The sequence below is a fragment of the Melampsora larici-populina genome, assembly GCF_000204055.1.
Source record: "Melampsora larici-populina 98AG31 unplaced genomic scaffold MELLAscaffold_10, whole genome shotgun sequence".
Taxonomy (NCBI): Eukaryota; Fungi; Basidiomycota; class Pucciniomycetes; order Pucciniales; family Melampsoraceae; genus Melampsora; species Melampsora laricis-populina.
Window position 1 is genome coordinate 1,646,141 of NW_006768774.1, and position 20,095 is coordinate 1,666,235.

At 40.1% G+C, this 20,095-nt stretch overlaps 3 protein-coding genes across 3 annotated transcripts; 2 read left to right on the top strand and 1 right to left on the bottom strand.

Moving 5' to 3' along the window:
• Positions 1 to 1,501: 1,501 nt before the first annotated feature.
• On the bottom strand, positions 1,502 to 5,260 carry MELLADRAFT_84433 (uncharacterized protein; the record flags this gene model as incomplete). The annotated part of the gene is made up of 8 exons (XM_007407799.1): positions 1,502 to 1,596; positions 1,660 to 1,956; positions 2,029 to 3,398; positions 3,670 to 3,986; positions 4,048 to 4,489; positions 4,639 to 4,823; positions 4,882 to 5,107; positions 5,181 to 5,260. The coding sequence occupies 8 exons, from the start codon at positions 5,258 to 5,260 to the stop codon at positions 1,502 to 1,504; spliced, it is 3,012 nt and encodes a 1,003-aa protein (XP_007407861.1).
• A 5,596-nt stretch (positions 5,261 to 10,856) lies between these two features.
• MELLADRAFT_104736 (uncharacterized protein) lies at positions 10,857 to 11,829 on the top strand (the record flags this gene model as incomplete). The annotated part of the gene is made up of 4 exons (XM_007407765.1): positions 10,857 to 10,973; positions 10,996 to 11,298; positions 11,422 to 11,467; positions 11,513 to 11,829. The coding sequence occupies 4 exons, from the start codon at positions 10,857 to 10,859 to the stop codon at positions 11,827 to 11,829; spliced, it is 783 nt and encodes a 260-aa protein (XP_007407827.1).
• Positions 11,830 to 14,991: 3,162 nt separating this feature from the next.
• Positions 14,992 to 16,836, top strand: MELLADRAFT_84435 (uncharacterized protein; the record flags this gene model as incomplete). The annotated part of the gene is made up of 8 exons (XM_007407766.1): positions 14,992 to 15,125; positions 15,250 to 15,408; positions 15,467 to 15,475; positions 15,580 to 15,697; positions 15,769 to 16,188; positions 16,248 to 16,400; positions 16,454 to 16,516; positions 16,612 to 16,836. The coding sequence occupies 8 exons, from the start codon at positions 14,992 to 14,994 to the stop codon at positions 16,834 to 16,836; spliced, it is 1,281 nt and encodes a 426-aa protein (XP_007407828.1).
• Between the last annotated feature and the right edge of the window lie 3,259 nt (positions 16,837 to 20,095).

The window sequence follows — 20,095 nt, forward strand, 5'->3', positions numbered from 1 at the left end:
TTCTTATTATTATTCTTAGTTGATTATTACTCATTTTATCATCAAGAATTTCGTGGTTATTGATTCACTTATTCATTAACTTAATTCAAAGGTTTAATTTGATAGAAGAACCAGGATATTGGTCTTCTAGGATTGATTTAGGTTTTCAGCTTAATTTAATTCAATTCAAGTTATTATTATCATTATTTTGAATTTAATATACTTATTCAGGAGTTATTAATTTCGTGTAGAGCACCAGGATATTGGTCTCTTAGTTTGTGGATTTAATTTAAAGGTCTTATCTGATAGAAGCACCTGGATATAGGTCTTCTAGGAGTCATTTAGGTATTCATCTTAAGTTTGATTCACTTCAAGATTTGTGGTTATTGTTGGAACTTAACATGCTTGTTTAGAAGTTGTTAATTTCGTGTAGAGCACCTGGATATTGGTCTCTTAGTTGTTGAATTTAATTTAAAGGATTTATTTGATAAAAGCACCTGGATATAGGTCTTTTAGGATTAATCTAGGTATTCAACTTAAATTATATTCATTCAGGAGTTATTGTTATTTTTTTTGGGTTAACATACTTGTTCAGAAGTTGTTAATGGGGTGTGGGGATTCACTTTCCCCCTATACGAGCTCCCTTTTTATATCCGACTTCCCGCCTCACCCTTCTACTTACTTGACGTCGTTTCCCCTGCTCATTGTTTGCATTTGGGCATGTTTCTACCAGTTTGTCTCCGTCAATTTTTATTCTAACCGCTTTTGTACGGGGAGGTACATTTTTACACCGGGTGGTTTACACCCATACTCCCGGTGTATTTATAAATTTACACTGACTCGCATTTTGTGTAGTCTGTGTAATTTATCGCGGTGTAAGTGAGACAGTGTAAAAGTCGTGAACCCGGCCGCAATATTTAATTTTACGCCGGGTATATTTGTTTCTTTTCCACCGACTAATACAGTGTAAGTTAACACGGTGCAAAAATATAACATTCTCTTACGGTGTAAGAATTTTACACCGTGGAGCCTTTACACCGAAAAGCACGGTGTGAAGAACCCAGTGGAGAAATTGAAAATCAACCCTCCAGATTCGAATTTTACACCGTATGTCGTGGTTTTTTACACTGACTACGGGGAAACCAAAAAGGACCCCATACAGCCAACACAACCTTCGCACCAAATGACCATCTTTTAATTACAGCATTTATAACAATGAGGACGGAAAAAAAATAAGGAAAAACAGGGATAACCATAAAACAGAAAAGGGAAATGACCATCTCTAATCACAACAGAAGAGAAAGAAATAAAAGACACAAAAGCAGAAAGGAGACGCAAAAAATAAAATCAGAGATAAAATAAAATCAGCAATGACAGTAGAGAATAAATATAAAGAAGATAAATCAGGAGATAAAATGATATCAGAAATGACTGTAGAGAAATAATTAAATCTAGAAATACAAAAGTAAGAAAGACTCAATCCAAAAAAATAAAAATAAAAATTGGAAAAGGAAAGGACACATCAGCGTTTTTTACCACCTTTTTTTCTGATGGATTTTACAGGTTTAACATGTTCTTTGTCAACAATAGCCTTCTTCAAACGTTGAGTCCTTTTGACTGAATCAGAAGGAAATGCTGTCAGTAAGAAGACAAAGATATGATTTCGAGTAAGTGACTTACGTGGCTCCACATCTTCCGTACTGGTAGGCCCTTCACCATCTTGGTTTTTCTCTGGTTCTCGTGCAGCCAGTTTGACCTTGATTTTGAAATGCTGAGGAGGAGGAGGCTGAACAACAGGGCTTGACGTCAATTCTTCAATGATTGCTTTGTCTTCGAGTTCCTGATCTTTGAGTGATTCTTCCTTAAGTTCTTCAACTTCCTCTTCTGCTTCCACTTTCAAATCTACATCATGTTTGTTATTGTGTTCTTCATTAGCGGCTGCTTCGGCATTGTCTTCATCTTGTGGCAGACCACCTCCTACAGGGAATCTGTCCGAGGGCATCGAGAAAGGAATTAAATGACTTAGTTTGGAAAACTTCTTCATCATACCATGTATCACATCACCTATTTGTGATTTTTCTTCTTCAAATGGGAGACGTGAATAACATGTCCAGCTGGTGTGGCGGTCACACCCGCCAATTGAAGCCACATCACAGTCTAGAAGTTGAGCAAAACCACCATTCTGAGCCTCATCATAATGCCATACTCCCAAAACTCCCTCTATAGACCGCACTACCTTAAACCAATAGTGAAAACCAGCCCAATACCCACGTGTCATCATAAAGTATTCAACATCTCCAACCATAATACGTGGTGGCCAATTGGTCTTGTCCTGGAATTCGGCGCGTGCTTCACCCTCCATTCCTCCAACACCTTCTAGAAGAAAATATAGATGCAACGGTGCTGCCTTAGCATCAGACAGATTGATCTTCTGATTTAGATTGAGAGTCGTGAGGTCCTTTTTTTTTCGGGCTTCTGAAGCAGGTGATAGCAATACTATGTCGGCATTGATGTATGCATCTTTTTCTTCTTTGGTTTCTGGATGACATCGTCGACAGACCAGACCACTGTCCGTTGAGATACCGTCAGTGGTCATTTGATCAATCAATTGTCCTAAATCGCCGTAAGACAGTCCAGCTTCGACAAATTTATATGGAAATATCTGGATACAAGCTATTGAAGATGATTTTGAATAAGTATGGCCGGCATTCACAGGGCAGGAGTAAGTCTTGACAATCGGAATTTCAAAGAAGGGTCTAAGAGAGTTGGGACCAGGATGGAGTAGTTTCTCCATAAACTGGTCAGCCGATGCAAATTGATCCGGTATGTAAGATGTGGGAGACAGTTTCGTGAGCGCCTTGTGAATCGTGTTCTGGTGTGCTGAAAGCGACTTGGAAAGGTTTTTCCCTTCAAGTTGGGCTGTGCTTCGCTTGGTTAGGTGATTATAAAGTAGATGGACTAGACCGGTGCCGTTGACTGAAGCATTGAGGCTCCACAGAGGTCCAAATAGCGCGTAGAGAGACTCCAGTGTGGCACTTTGCCAACACCTGTTCTTAGTTCCAGGTTGTATACCTTTAGTATACGACTGATAAGTTGTCAAGGGGGCTCGATTGATGTTTTGCGAGCCCCTCGGACGGCCTGGGCCTTTAGCCACTTGTTTAGCGCGGCCTTTAGCGCTCTTGGTCTTGATATTACCAAGAAGTTCATCGGTAGTATCCGGAGGTCGGCCGTCGTTTTCAAGGTAGCGTCGTTTGGTCGGCTTCTTCATCTTTAAGCCTTTGACCAGCTCCTCCCAATTTTTTTGTGACGAACCATAAGTAATCGAAACACCTATCCGGGTGTTATGGAAATCTCGTTCCAAGCTTTGCACGAAAGCTAGAAGCTGTATCAAGCCTGGAATGACACCACATTTCCCTTTACTGAAAGAAAAATGTTAAATGTTAGTAAATATTTAAAAAAATCAATATTTTAAAAAAATGAATATTTATAATAATAGGAATCGGGTGTTAAGGTGTAAAAGTATAAATACACTGGGTGTATTTATACTTTTACACCTATTGGAGTTTACACCGACAGTGTTGGTGTAAATTGGTGTTTACACCGAGATTATGGGTGTAAAACACCCGGTGTAAAACTTTGCATCACCCAAAATAAAAATTAAAAACATAACAAGATAGCCAAATTACATACCATAGTAAGTAGTACACCCTATGCATTGACTCTTGCCCGTTTGTAGTTGAATGCAATTCCGGGCGGTTGTTTGATCCTTTTCGACGTTGAGGTTCAGGTTCGTCCTCCTCGCTTTCGTCGGCATTCAAAGGCGGATCATCCAAGGGCATTCTCTTGCGACCAGGAAACAACATAGATTGGGTATCGGCGATGCACCACCAATCAAGCCATCTCTTTGCGTTAGGAAATGTAAAGTACAACTTGGCAAACTTGTCGTCCAGAGTGTTTCCCGGAGTGTTGGGTTCCAGTAAAGCCATACATTTTTCCACCCAAATGTCCTAAAAATGCAAATGAAATCAATCATTTTGAAACAAATAGTGAAAAAAAAAAAAAACCTACCTTCAGATCAAATCGGACAATGTTGCGATTGTTCTTGATTCGAGTGATGGCCTGGCTGAAATGCTGCTTGCAGCCATGCAACTTTGACAGAGCTTTGTCTCTATCCACGTCAAATACTTCCATATATGCCTCCATGAATCCAACCTTTTGAGCTTGAGAGAAATCCACTACTTGTTTGCATAATCTTCTCTTCTGTTTATCACTTTTTGAGGTCGTGCTGATCTGGACTAATAATGTTTTGAAATGAACCTTGTAATGAGCTTTAGAGAGGCCATTAATCCACGATAGAAGGACTGGTACAAATCGTTCAAGTTTTTCGCAGTACATTGAAGTCGTCAGTAGGTAGCCATGATTAAAGAACCTGTAAGTAACATCGGATAAAAGGCCGCCTTCATAAGATTTGCCGTTGTCTTCAAGTACAAGAACCTCGGCCATCCAATTACTCTGGAAAGAGAAATGAATGTCTTCAATATTGAAAGAGGCGGACACTATGCGCATTCCATTGCTGAAATTGGAAAAATGGTAATGGCAAGAGAAACATGAGATTATTATACAGATCAATCAAAAGGAAAAGGATTGAACTTGACGTACGTGGTCCAATAAATCAGTTGATGGAGCCATCTATCACCGCCGTCTGGGTCCGCAGAATCAGTCATCAAGCCTTCTTGTACCAGGAAATACCGCCGAAGATAGCCTAAGCGGTCAATATGTCCAAAGGATGGATGTATATCCACCACTGTTCGAATAGGAGCCGTTCCTACATGAGCACGTCCAACCTATGGTGGAATTAATGTCAGCACTTGTTCAATATACCAAATAAGAAAAATCTTGTACCTTTAAACCCAAAGGACCAGTTGTTGGGTCATTGATGATGATTTCTTTCAATTTTGCCTTTGATAGAGGATCTGCCTTTTTCGCATTGGGCCAAATATGCTTGTGTTCGCCTTGGTGTCGCAGTATACTCCATCCGGTGTTGTACTCTTCGTCAAATCGACATTTAGCATTACATTCAACATGTTCCTGGATGCCGTCACAGTCGTCAATGGGACACACAGTGCCTCTGTTTGAATATTAGAGTGGTGGTAAGTCTTTTATACAAACAAGAAGAATGAAATAAATAAGGAAAAACTTACTGATTTAGAAGTTTTTCAATCATCTTGTACCCAGTCGGAGGTGACCCAGCAAATCGACAAGAAGAGTTTGAGCACTTCATCACTCCAAGACAGGTAAATCTCAATATCTTCCAGTCTTCGTTGGAAGTATCCGTTTTCATCGTGTGTGTCCAAGCAACATAGCCAAAGTTGGTAACCTTGGCTTTGGGTTCCAAGACGAAAACCGTGTCTCCATTGGGGTAAATCGGGTAGTTTTGCTCGTCGACAACACAGCCATAGTCGATGAATGTCTCAAATTGGTGTTTTTTGGAGGGAATCCGAAGGTGTGGGCGGTTAACAGCTTCGTGGCTATCAGGTTGTTGAGGATTAGAGCTAACAGGATTGTGTTCAGATGTTGAATTGGATTTCGACTTCTTTTTTTTCTTACTTTTTTCTTTCGAAAGAGATGGTGGAGGTGACTCTGATGGCTCATCCGGGGACGGTTGATGCTTCCTCTTATTGCGCTTTTTTGCCTTAGAGTTTGCGGATTCAAGAGGTGAGTCAGGTTCATTCTCATTCAATAATTTTTCTTGATGTTCTTGATGTCAACGTTTCTTGACCTTCTTTTTTGTATCAGAAGGGGGTGAGGGATCATGATACAAGTTTTGTTCAACATCTGAATCAGTCATTGTGACTAGATCAGATTCCGGAGACTTGATAGGTGAAATCGAGTAACGTTGTGATCTGATTTGTCGCGGTGTTCTTGGAATACAATCAAAAGGTTTTCTTGTAATAGTGTTGATTTGATAACTGGAAGGAGGATCTTTGCAATTATACAATGAATCAAATCGATCTGTTAGAGCATTGTCTGCTCCGTCGTGTGATATGTTTTGACCCATTCTGATCAATGAGACAAGGATGTGATAATGGCAAATAGGTAATTTGATGATTTGATGTTATAATGTCATAGGAAATTTGAAAAAAGACGAAAAGGGAAATGAAAAGAGGAATGGTAAAGAGAAGGGACTGGTTTTACGTGTCAATGATATCATGATAACCCTTCTTCCACTCTTGTGGGCAATGATGAATGATTATTTGGTCATTTTAGGCTTCGATATCAGGTATTTACGTCCGATATCGGGTTGAATCATGGTTTGAAATGATCAAAATCTTGACGAATTGATATGTTTGTGGAAGTAATGCGTCAAACTGTTGGTGGAAACCATTGAGGTGTAAAATTATATATTACAAGGGTACTGTGGTACTTTTACCCCGTACAGTTTTCCACCTGGGAACCCGGTGTCAACAAACCCGGTGCAAACCTCTAACTCGGAGCCCTATCTGACAATTTTCCCCTCAATATTTTTACACTGTATAAGTCGGTGGAAAAAAAACAAAAATACCCGGGGTAAAATTAAATACAGTCAATCTAGTTTTGCTTGTCCAATCAGATTTTATTTATTTATTTATTACACCAATACAGGTGATTCTATAAGCATAAACATCATATGCTTATGTGCTTTATCAGGAGTCGTGAGTCTGAACAACCACAGTTGACCACAGTCCACAGCGCTTGATTATCACAAACCTGTCCTCGACATCATCCTTTCATCCTCACACACATTGTTCCAGCTCGATCACATCTCTCATCGTCCATCCTCACAGCCAAGGAACCTTCATGTGAGTTTTGACCAAGAGGCTTCGATTTTGGTCTCTTTGCTTTGATCCAGACCTCTCAGCTTCGATTTGAACCTTCCCGTCTTTGATTCAACCCTCTGCACACTTGATTTGATCCTGTAAAGTTCACTCCCTCAATCAAAACGTAGCTTGAAAAGAATGCTGACCTACCTTGCAATTTTATGATCCATGGAAGTTCATCAGATTGGAGTGGATTATTCAGAGCACCTTTATCAGCTACTTCTATTCTTAATAAACACTCGGCAATCAATTTTCAACTGGATGGTGAAGAAGAAAAGATGGATGGTTTGCTATCAAAAGTGTTGATCTAGGTCTTGATCGCTACCCACACAATATCAAAACAGAAGCCAAATTATAGGCATCAATCGATCACCCTAATGTTGGTTCAATCCACTCAAGCTTCTGTTCAGTTTGGATCTTGGTCTCATTTTTGAACCCTTCCTTTAGGCTTTGGATACAGCTTGTAAGCATCAATTTCTCTAGATGTTTGTTGGGCAACTTAAGAGTTCCGTTCTTATACATTTCTTCCTTAGCTTTGAATGTTTTCCATCAGATTAATTCCATTTTCTTAGTGTTTATCCTTCTTGTATTTACTCTAGCCTCAGCTTTTCATTGTAATACACAACACTTTGAAATGCAGTCTCTTCCTGTACAAATTCAATCTGAGATCAAAATGTGGATCTGATGAGACACATTGTACTCATAGGCAATGGAAAAAGTCCAGAAACTAAATTGACTATAAGACCAGGGATTTGGGAACGATGAAGGTAAATTGTTCATATCATTGATAATGAGCACTTGGATAACAGGTACAAACTCCCTATATACAAATAAGACACATATACATAGCAAGAAAAAACAATACGAGATTCACAGACCTAGACAGATCGATGTGAAGCTCTGAGCAATCATGTTAAATAGCAGTGCTGATGATTAGCAACAAAAAGTTATACTTATGAATCAGCAGTATCAACACAAATCAACGACACACGATTGATTATTGCCCCTGGGTTTGATTCAGTGAATTGGTCGGTCTCCAAAGTAGAAATGCCCGAACTGACGACTAGAGCTAGAGTTGACAAGCAGAAGGGAGTCAAAAGAAGTTAATCGTTTCAATCAGCGGGTGTTCAGCTGAGTCAAAGGACATACATAGTTTGAATCAGCAATAAGATAAGGAATCGATTTGATGAAATTGAAGGTATCTGATGAACGGACCAGGATATTGAACCCGCTGGAAAGATAAGGAAGATATTTAGAAATCAGAGGATTGATATCATTATGAGAAAGACATTCAAGGAGCTTACTTGAGTCAAAGCCAGGATATTACAGTCGAGACCAAGAGGGTAAGATCACGGATGAAATCTTGAGAGATATCCTCAATTCTCAAAGGATATGGTGAGGTAGAGAGAAGGGATTGGACAATTCAAGTGATCCATGGATGGGTTTGGAGGCGATGGATTGGTGCTGATTAGTTAGCAGCACCAATTGTGATTGGTGGACAGCCCCCTTCAATTGGATACACTTCAATCACGATTGAAGGCTATGTATGCTTATAAAATGGCCTGTATTGATGAGAAAATAAAAAATAAAAAATCGGAATGGACAAGCAAAACTGGAATGACTGTATTACACTACAAGAAATATAATGTTTTCTGGGCAGAAAATTAAATTATTGATACACAAAAATATTGAGAGGCCAGGAGAAGGGCAACAAATAAATAAAAATATGCATCTTGTTCCCTGCGGTGAGAGCTTCACTCTCCATATTTTTCCGTATTTTTACAGTCTGTATTGATTAGTGTACTAACAATAAACCTTCACAATCATCCAATTACAACCTGTAACAAGCACTGAAATTTGGCTCATTAGTGTTTAGAGACACTTTTGATTTCTGAAAATACTCATAACTTTTTCAATTCCGGTCCAAAACGCTCGATTTTGGGTGCATTGGTAAGCTGGAATTGTCCTCCACATAGTTCATAAGAGGACCACACAGCATGCTGGTCTGCTAAAAAAGATATCATCTTTTTTATACATTTGTACATAGAGATCCATAGAATGATTGGCATACTAGCTACATAGTTCTTGATCTTATGAAAGTTCGAGAGGAAGAGTTCAGCTTTCTAATGCACTTAAAATCGAGTGTTTTGATGCAGATTTGACAAAGTTATAGGTGTTTTCAGGTATCAAAAGTTTCTCTAAACACTAATGAGCCAAATTTCAGTGCTTGTTACAGGTTGTAATTGGATGATTATGAAGGTTTATTGTTAGTACACTAATCAATACAGACTGTAAAAATATGGAAAAATATGGAGAGTGAAGCTCTCACCGCAGGGAACAAGATGCATGTTTTTATTTATTTTTTGCCCTTCTCCTGGCCTCACAATATTTTTGTGTATCAATAATTTAATTTTCTGCCCAGAAAATATTATATTTTGTGTAGTGTTACCGCCGGGTCCACGACTTTTACACTGTCTCACTTACACCACAATACATTACACAGACTACAAAAAATGTGAGTCAGTGTAAAATTATAAATACACCGGGGTTATTTATAATTTTACACCAAGTCGTGTTTACACCAAAAATATGGGTGTAAACCACCCGGTGTAATTTTCTCCCACCCGCTTTTGTACTCTGCTTACCAATCTTGGCCTCTCTTTTGACTGTTTTTGGTAGTGCTTCCATACCTCCCAAATGCCTCAAAATTCACAATCCCCTATCATGTCCATTACCGGCACCAGTGTCATACTCTAATTACCAATCTCGGCCTATTTTTCAACTGCCCTCCGGACTAATCAATTCCCCTCCTCTTGGCTTCCTTTGACACACATTTTCCTCAACATTCCCGATGACATATGTAATCCCCAGTACGCCTATATTAGGACTCTATCAGTTAAGACCTGTCATATCACTACACAGGTAGGATTGATCAATGTGACATCTCATATGTCTTGAGCTTGGAAATTAATGTTGCTTTTCCGTTTAGTAAAGCTTTCTACTCGACTGTCCATCATCAATTCTGCTCAATACACCCTCGCTCTGCTATTTCTTCATTCGATCTCCTAAGACATACCACCCTGCACATTGACCTCAGCATTCCTCAGCTCCGCAAACTCACTTTACAATCAAATGAACTGCAATTTCATCACTTCAATCAATTTAGATTCATTTTGTTATTCAATCAACGTATCTTTATCACATGAAGTACCAACTTACTGTCATCAAGATCAATTCATCATTATCAAAAACATCAACATTTCAAGACTCGACTTGGTCATCATCAATCAGAAGAATCAATCGGTCCAAAATATGTTTCTACTTCTTCATCTATTTCAAAATCTTTATCCACGTCTTGCCCAGTTCATCCACTCAACCAGTGTCATCCTCAAAAAACTTTGCTTCAAATAAGAAAATAATTGAACATCAAATTCAAATCATTGACATCAATTCAATTTCTCTCTTTGATGTACTCCTAGGACTCCAGTTTAATATTTTAAGTTCCGATTGAAAACCTTTAATTTGAAGACCGAGATCATAGAAGTCATCTGATTGTTTTTGTTTCATTTTAGGAAATCTTTTGATTTATGTTTGATTAAAATCAATCCGCATTAGGAGCAACATTATGGGCACCATCAAATGAAGGGCCTAATGTATGAATTGAATATTAAACAAAACTAACTTGTCATGGAACCAAATTCAAACTGAAGATTATGAGGATGTTCACATTCAATTCTATCAACAAATTGTTCATATCAAACTTTCTGAACTAATCCACATTAAATTAAATCCTTGAAAAGTCTAGGTGAAGAAGCTTTAAGTGTGTAGTGCTGAAGAACAAATTCAATTATCGACTCAGGCTCAACTTGGCCCTCGCCCCGTCCCCAATTTCATCCGCACAGGCATGAGGAATTTATTGTCTCATTACCAACTTCTTGGTAAGCTCTATTGGATAATATTGTTCAATGTCATCAAAAATCAAAGGAATTAGATAGCTTGGATCAGCTGGATGCTGATCTGATGAGATCTGCTAAGAAATTAGGATTCTCTGATTGTCAAATTGCAACGTTAGTTTTGACTTCAGAACTTGAAGGTGAAGTTGGAACTAAGCGTAAATCACTCGGAATCACACCTTTTGTGAAACAAATCGATACATTAGCAGCATCATCCTGCTCATACAAATTACCTTTACACGACTTATCACGCTACCGAACATGATTTAGAATTTGATGAAAATGGAACGATGGTCTTGGGTACTGGAGTTTATAGGATTGGTAGTTCAGTAGAATTTGATTGGTGTACAGTGACATGTGTTCGTAAAGTCAGAGAAATGGGTAAAAAGACGGTGATGATTAAATATAATCAAGAAACGGTTTCCACGGATTTTGATGAAGCTGATCAATTGTATTTTTTTGAAATAGTGATGGATATCTATGAACTTGAATTGGCTCAAGGTGTGATTGTTAGTGTGGGTGGACAATTACCTCAAAACATTGCACTTTGATTGAAAGAGAATGGGGTGAAGGTTCTTGGTACCTATCCAGAGATGATTGATAATGCTGAAGATTGACACAAGTTTTCAAAGACACTTAATCAAGCTGGCATCGATCAACAGGAATGGGTAGAAGTCAGTAGAAGTCACGACGCTTGATTCAGCTATGAAATTTGCCGATGAGGTTGGTTATCCAGTCCTGATCCGACCTACGTTTTATCGGGTGCAGCCATGAACGTGGTTTGGGATCGATCGACCTTGGAACACTCACTTACTGCTGCAGCTGAAGTCTCATCTGAACATCCATTCGTCTTGACCAAATTCATTGCTGGCGCTCAGGAAATCGATGTCGATGGTGTGGCGCATGAAGGCAAACTACTTGTTCATGCGGTCTTTGAACACGTCGAAAATGCGGGAGTTCACTCGGGAGATGCGACCTCGGTCTTACTACCATTCTCATTAGAAGTTCAAGATATGAGTAGATTAAAAGAAATCGCATAAAAAGTTGCCAAAATACTTTTGTCCACCTCTCTCTTCATTATGCGTAATTCAAGGTAATTTAGATAGATCAGCTCCAAGTGTTTCAGAAGAAATTTTAGAATGTGTCTCAGCTGTTGCAAACGATCAAGAGCTTGGTGAAGGGAAGTTTATAACTTGCGGAATGGGTAAGTAATTCGTCACAAATCTTGAGTTCTCTTCCAAATCAATCAAATTGCTAAACAAAAACCTTTCCAAATTTGTTTGATAGGTAAACTACACATGGTCACATCTCATTCAGTTGTACCAAGTTCTGCTTTGAATTCATCAATTCTATCCCGCCTCTTCTTGCTTTCATTATTCTCAAACCTAAGTATAAAATCATCAGGTTCACCACTTTTAATCAATATAGAATTAGCAAAAGGAGCCTCAACTTATCATGATAGATGTCAAAGACCTCATCTTGCATCAGGTTATACTCTTGCACCTAAACACAATAATTCTACTGAGGAATTGAATGATATTCAAGATGATCTCATTTATCATCATTCTAATGATGAAGAGAAGAAAGTGATTTATCTTGGAAATAATTTAAGGGGGCCATCCTTGAAGCTTTTGATGGATATTGAATTATGTAATGAAGCAATTTTCCTGGGTTTTCATCCTTTCTCTCTTGCTTGTGAAAATAAAAGGATAAAAAGCAAAGTTTATCTTTTGTTTGCCTTCCAAATTGCATTTATTAGGATTGGGTTCTTTGTTTGATGATAATGAAGGAAAATAATAAGTAATCAATTGTAATTGCAATCTAACTATTATGAATGTCAAATTGAATTATTTAGAGAATGTCTTTCAGAACTTGATTCATAGGGTTCAGCTTTAGATAATGTATTCAGACTCAACGCTCAGTTGAATTTTAATCTTACAAAAGAATCTTATTTGTCTTTAAACTTTTCCTTAACAGAAGTGTGGTATACTAATTGTTTGTGTCTGGTTCAATCCTTTTCAGGAAACAGTATGGGTTATGTGATTTTTTTCCCTTCACTTTAAGTTCCAAAAATGTATTTGAATACCTTCAATAAGTGATTGAAATGAACAATCATTTAATTTTCTCATCATTCATTGGGTTTCCTTTTTATTAAAGTTGTAACTCATCTGTGTCTGTGTTTTACATCAATTGATCCTTGTGTGAAATGAGTATCGTCAAAATGATGTGATTAGTTGAGCATGGAGCATAATGATTTAGCCCAAACACTTATCATATTTCATGTATTTGTTTTCCTGATCCTGACTCAAGCCTCCAGCCATTTGGATAAATATGAACACTTTACTTATTGAATTTAGAGGCGGGCTCGCCCGCCTAAGCTCTAGTTAAATAAATGTAAATTCGTAAACCCCCCACCTTCAAACAAAAACTCAGCAATTATGCCTCCCCTTAGGGTTAGCCATAAGAGCTGAGTTTCCGTTTGAAAGCCGGAGCTTACAAACCTACACCAACCATGCCACCCCTACTATTTCAGCTACCACTGGTCGTAAAGACGACTTCCTGGTCAGCTGTTGAGGGGCGTGGGGATTCGCTTTCCTACCATCCATGAACCACATTTTATATTCAATTTTTCCCCCTCTTGAGTCTATGTCTCGACATGAAGCCTTCTCCTCTGCATTTGGTTATCCTTCAGTTAACCGCTTCCCTCCTTCAATGTCTTTACCTTCCGTATTTTCTTATTTTGGCTTCCGCATAAAGAGCTTTCTTTCATGTTTTCAGTGTGCACCAAAATCAATCTATACTGACGGTTAAATCTATAAAAGTAAGTATTCGGCATCAACCTCTCATTTTGGTAAAATTATTCATTCCCCCCTCCTAGCATTACCATTTGCTTCCCGCTTCAGCCTTATAATTCAAGCATCCCATTTCTCTTTCCGGCCTCCTCAGCTCTGCCTCACTTTCTCATTACAGCCAAGTCATCCTAATGCTTTGAAGCCTCAAACGTATGGACTAGCACATTACTTATCGTAACACTTAGTCTTATAAGCATACACCAATCTTCAAAGTACATGATTATCAAAAACTATCTTTCACATTGAACTGCTATACTCATATTTCCTCTTTTGTTATATGTTCTTGCTATGTCCGTTTCTCATTCAATCAATTCATTACTTATGCATCAAACACTATTTCTTTCAGTCATCTATTTATGTAAGATTCCACATCACCCTAACCCTGATTGTCTACGGCCATTTGCAACCACTTCCATGTATGTATTAGTCCTCCTTTTTCACCCAAATAGGCAAATGCCATTTGCGCTGATGTACCTCCATTCATGTGCGCCTCCGGTGATCTCACTATGCCTTCATTTCATTTTCATCAATATTTTCTTGCTCATCATATCCATTGGGTAGCCCCTCCACATTCCCTTTTCATAACTGGTTTGTTATACCTGAGTTTTCTCAACTTTGATTGATCATTCAAGTTAAAGGGAAACCGTGTTCGACGGCAAAACTCCCCAAAACTACCAATTCCTACTCCAGAATTCGAGGTTTACACGTCTTCACAATACAATCTTGATCCCACGCGACTCACCCCTAATCAACTACCCAATCCGGTTGATCCCCCATTTACGCACCCAAATCCATCATATTCCGCGTATTTCAACATGTCAGCTATCACACTACGTACAACATTCCACATTCAGCCTCGACCCTCATCTTGCAACGAGGCGATTGTCTCCTTCTCTGATGCAAGACGAGGTACTTCCCTATCATCCCAGCATCATACAGGAATCAACGCCTACTCGAATCATCTTACGTCGTTCCCAACCGTACCAACCTCTTCACCGGCATCCTGACCCAGTACGCACCCGTTCTACATAGGTCACCTCTCACAACTTCGACAGCTTTTGCTGACACAGGAACAGATTAGTTTGCGCCACTTTTGTCGACACCCTCATTTTCACGCCTACTTCCGGTTGTCTCCACCGATTCACATGAGTTCGCATGTCCAATGCTCAGGATTAAAGTATCCGCTTTTTCAGCGCTCATTGCCTCTTTCATAGGCCTTTGTCTGCGGTTACTTTTGGCCTCCGCGCGCAGGCAATTGCATTGGTGTTCCTGGCTTTCACTCATCACCCATGAGTCTCCCAATCACGGAAACCGAATCGAGCTGATCCTCGGGAAGACAAGCCATTTCAAATGTTTGTCGTTCTTTGTAATGCAGCTCGCGAATCAAAACATTCACAACATAGTGGCGGCGATTTGACAACTTCAAAGCTCCAACATGTGCACATCGATGGTCTTTCAGCTTTGTCATTGACTCAATTGTCCGGGTAAGACCATTCTGAGTGCTGTTTGCCTCAGTGACTGTGTCAGCCCTCTGCTAATCCTGATTCTGTCCGTTTGTGGATCGTGCCTTTGCTTAATGGGTGCGCTCTTTCTTTCCGATTGGTTCAGGGAGAGGCGTCTTGGCATTGAGATACACCAGTGTGAAATCAACGGTCTAGCAAATCAACCACGACCACGCTCAATATGTTGTGAGCTTGTTCAGCTGGATACCTCGTGGCGCGTGAAATCACCAAACGGCTCAAGTATAAAGCAACACTCATTCTGTGCGTAAGTCCCTGCACCATCACTCACAGTTCATTCGCATTTGTCTCTTGCATTGCTCTAGCAGTATCAGGTATGATTATTTCTTTCATCCGCTCATTGATGTCTCTTGCCCCTCCTATGCCTCACGTTTTGAAACCTTTTTGTCAACCTCTTCGCAATTTTAATCTTTCACAGTCCGTCGCAGTCACCCTATCACACATCCATATTGTTACTCGAACCAGCGATGTCTGAACCCAACCCGTGTACTGGTCATGGGATCTACTTTTCTGGCATTTTCCGTATTGATGAAACCGTGCGTCTCAAACGTCCTGATCACCCAGCACCAGTAATTACCCCACTGACCCTTCATGCTCTCTGTTGCAGCTGACCGAAGAACAAAAGTTCAAAGTCGAGTTCCGCAGTTTTGCAACTAACATTGTGTGCAGTGGAGACGAACCCGATGACACTGTGGACTACGAAATTAGGGCCACGGGGTTCAGCAATCAAGATTTTATGCTACATCCGGGTCACCTGTACTTCTTGCGGGGGTCCTTTTTCCCTACCAATACTTGTGACACCTACAACGATGAGTTGTTTTTTGAAGGCTTTGATCGAGCAGTGATTGGTACGGCAGAGTCTTATTCCGAAAGCTTAGCCAATAAGCTTGGCATCACGGGTATTGGTCGAGTGCTTGATGTCGAGTTTTATGTTGAAGACCATATGCAATACCTTAAGCGTCATGCAAGTGAGCCCGATAAAATTACTTTGTATGCTGTTGTCCAGCATTGTGACTACCACCCGGAGGTCAGTAGATTCCATCCTTCAGCGCTTCTACATATCATGAGCTGACTGTTCTAATATAGACAAAAGAAGCAACATCTATGACGGTCGAATACCGTGTTCCTCCTTTCAAGCATCTTGCAGGATCCCCTCAAATTGTAAAAAAGGGCCGTGAATGCCAATTCCACGGCTATGTTAAAGATTTCAACGAGGAGACAAACCGTTACATTGTGATCGTAAGTCTCCAACTGCTTCCTCTTCCGTCACATCTGACTCGACCTTTCAACAGGTGAACAAAGTAGCACCTACCTCTGGCCACCTTGAGTCTGCGGGGCGCAAAAAAGCAGTTAAGGTCGGTAGTCAAGTCTCTGGTGACCGACCCAAGGCCACTAATTAAGCTTTGTCATTCATCTTTGCATCTTTCTTCGCCAGCATCTCTGACCAAAGACCTGTGCCTTAAGGTTCAGTTCGCGCCCTGTCAACACGCCTTTCAAGTCTCCGGCCACGGCTTCCGCTTCCAGCTCCAGCATCCCATTCCCAGGATCGGATCAGACCCCTGCGTCCATTGCTTCGAGCGGCGAACAACCAAAACAACCACCCAAAAAGAGAGCACGAGCTCAACCCAAAAGAAACGCCACCAAAGTGATTGCGCCTGAATCTGAAGAAATATAGGTCATTACCCAGGCTCTACCCACTCGAACGTCCCTAATCCTTGTATCCCGTTATCCCATTGATTACACGCCTGTTGTCTCGCCGCACATGACATGGATACATGCCAACCCCTTCTTTTTGCCCGTTTACAAGTGTAGCCGCCCAGAATCTATTGATCAAGATTTTAATAACTCTACCATGCTACCCGCTCGGGGTCCAACTATACATAGCGTACCTTTCTGTTCTTCTTACTATCTTAATAATATTCATTCAATTTATATCGATTTATTGTGTCATTCGCGGCGTGCAGAGCCAGACCATTGAAATAGTACCCACGGTACTGACTATTTTCCTGATCACTGCTGAGCCACCGTCTGTCACATTATTGAGTGTTGAGAACTGTTTGTCAGGTCTAAATCCCCTGCTCGCCTGTAAAAGTCTTTGATTCCACCGATTCAGTGAGCCAAAATGTGTCAGTACTGACCTGTCTGGTCCCTTTGCATGTGTAGTCTTATGGCGCGACCCTCACTTTGCTCGAATGAGACTTTTGCCTTCTCAAGAAAATCATTTTTCCATGTCACAGCGCTGTGTGGCGCCTTGATTAGTGATCAAACAGACTGGCCTTTGGCCTCACTGTGTTCGCGCACCCTAACAGTATCTCAAGCGCTGCTACACGGCTTGATTGGGTTCTTGTGCGCTTAATATTACGGTCCCTGCGCAAAGAAACAATCTTTCAAGGCACTGGTATCGACAACGGCTCATTCAAGATGGTCAACACGGTGATTCACGGGTTTCACGATTCAGACTAATGTTAGAACAATTTGAATATACAGACATATACACCAAGTGTTGGCTCATTCCTAACATCTCTATGTTTCAGAGTATTGTTCAGGTCACCGTAGACTGTATGGATTCTTAGTTGGCAAGCTACATTGAAGGTTAACAACAGCACCGGAACAAAAGATTTATTGTACTTTGCTCCATGTGCCCATGACCGTGATAAGTAACATCATTGGGCAAGGTGTCTTGATCCCATTGAACGACACAGGGATCACAATTGTCATTCTCTTGCGTTTGTGATATGGGTGAGATAAGCTAGATGACACGGACCTTACCTAAGAGTCCCCCAAAAGCATAACCTCTGGCCTGTTGTGGTAAGGTATTAAAATGGTATAGTTGTATGTGGTACCCGTGCCATTCAAAACAATACGGCCGGATTGATACCGCGGGCGCGGATGTCCTTCGGACTCTGTGACCTTCGAGTCAGTACATATTTTTTCAATGATTGGAGTACCACCTATTACCACTCACTAACCTGTCACGAACTCTGCAACCAACTTCGCCAACAACGACTTGGCAACATTGTGTTTAAACCAGGACAGAGTAGTCCATTCCACGACCCCGTACCCATCCAAACAATAGCTCTCTGAGTTGTGCAAAACCTGCATCGAGCAGACTTGCTTCGGTACGAGCCCCATTCCAGTAATCCAGTATTGTTTCCAGGCCACAACAAAGGAAAATGTGTAACTGCCGCTCAACGAACTTCAGACAAGTAGTAATTCAACACGATAACGTGTGGGGATGCGGAATGGGGCGAATTGTTGCGGCTTGAGACTTTTCTGGCATTCAAATGCTTCAACAAACCACGGTATATTTCACCTGTGTCTACTAGACGCTTCGGATACTATCCGAAGGAAAACGTGCAATTCCTAGCGGACATTGTCTGGAACCTCCCCTACCGACGCGCCGCCGCCCCCGACGCGTCGGACTCAAAGACATCTACAAGTACTTTCCGCATCAGTACATCAGCTAAGAGCACCTATTCGACCATCTAAGCCCGTAACTGGCCTTTGGTCAAGGTCAACAACCACTCACGGTTGCGGCTAAGAATCAGTTTCACAATGATGTGAATGGTATTCACATCCATGTGAATGGCATTCACATCCATGTGAATACTAATCACATGGATGTGATTCCCACCTGTAAAGACTGAGTCACCAATAAAATTCACACTGAAACTCAATACCATTTATGTGAAATGAGTCACATACAGATACAAAGCACACAATTCACATATATGTGAATTGTGTCACATACAGATACAAAGCACGCAATTCACATATATGTGATTCAGATTCACATATATGTGAATCTGTATATCTGAGTCTGAATCACATATATATATACAGATACAAATTCACATATATGTGGATCTGAATCACATATATGTGAATTGAGTCACATACAGACACAAATCACACCAATCACACACATGTGAATCTCAATCACATATATGTGAATTGAGTTACATGCAAATACCAGCACCCCTCACACAAATGTGAATTGTCACGTCTAAATACCAAACACACCCAAAGCACACAATTCACATATATGTGAATCCCAATCACATACATGTGATTCCAAATTCAAATCACACCAATGTCAATTGTGTCAATGCCACCGCCACCACATGAAATGACAAGTCACACCTATGTGAATCCCAATCCCACATATGTTAATTGAGTCACGTGACAATCCGAAAAAACACACCTATACAAACACATCACACATATGTGAACTACATTCACACACATGTAAATTCTATTCACACACATGTGAATTCTATTCACACATATGTGAATTCCATTCACACCCATGTGAATTCTATTCACACACATGTAAATTCTATTCACACACATGTGAATTCTATTCACACATATGTGAATTCCATTCACACCCATGTGAATTCTATCACACATATGTGAATTCTATTCACACATATGTGAATTCTATTCACACATATGTGAATTCCATTCACACCCATGTGAATTCTATCACACATATGTGAATATTCACATATATGTGAATAGAATTCACAAATGGAATTCACTCCATCCACACATAGGTGAATTTAGTCAATGCCACACGTAGATAATCACACCTATGTGAATGTCGTTCACATATATGTGAAAGAAATTCACATAGGTGTGAATCCTGATCACGGGAATGTGAATCAAGTCCATGCCACCACATGTAAATTCAACTTGTCCTTTCCACCCATATGTCAAGGCAATCACAACAAGGTCAATCTGATCCTTGTTATCTCACAAGGTATATATATAGAACACTACACTCAAATTACGAGTTTCACAGATTAAGAACAAGATTTGCAAATAACATCTAGTCCCAACCAATATATATATCTTTTGAAGCTAAGATTAAAAAACATATTATTGAATTGAACAAGTAAGTTAAAACTAATCATTTCCATCATTTTTCA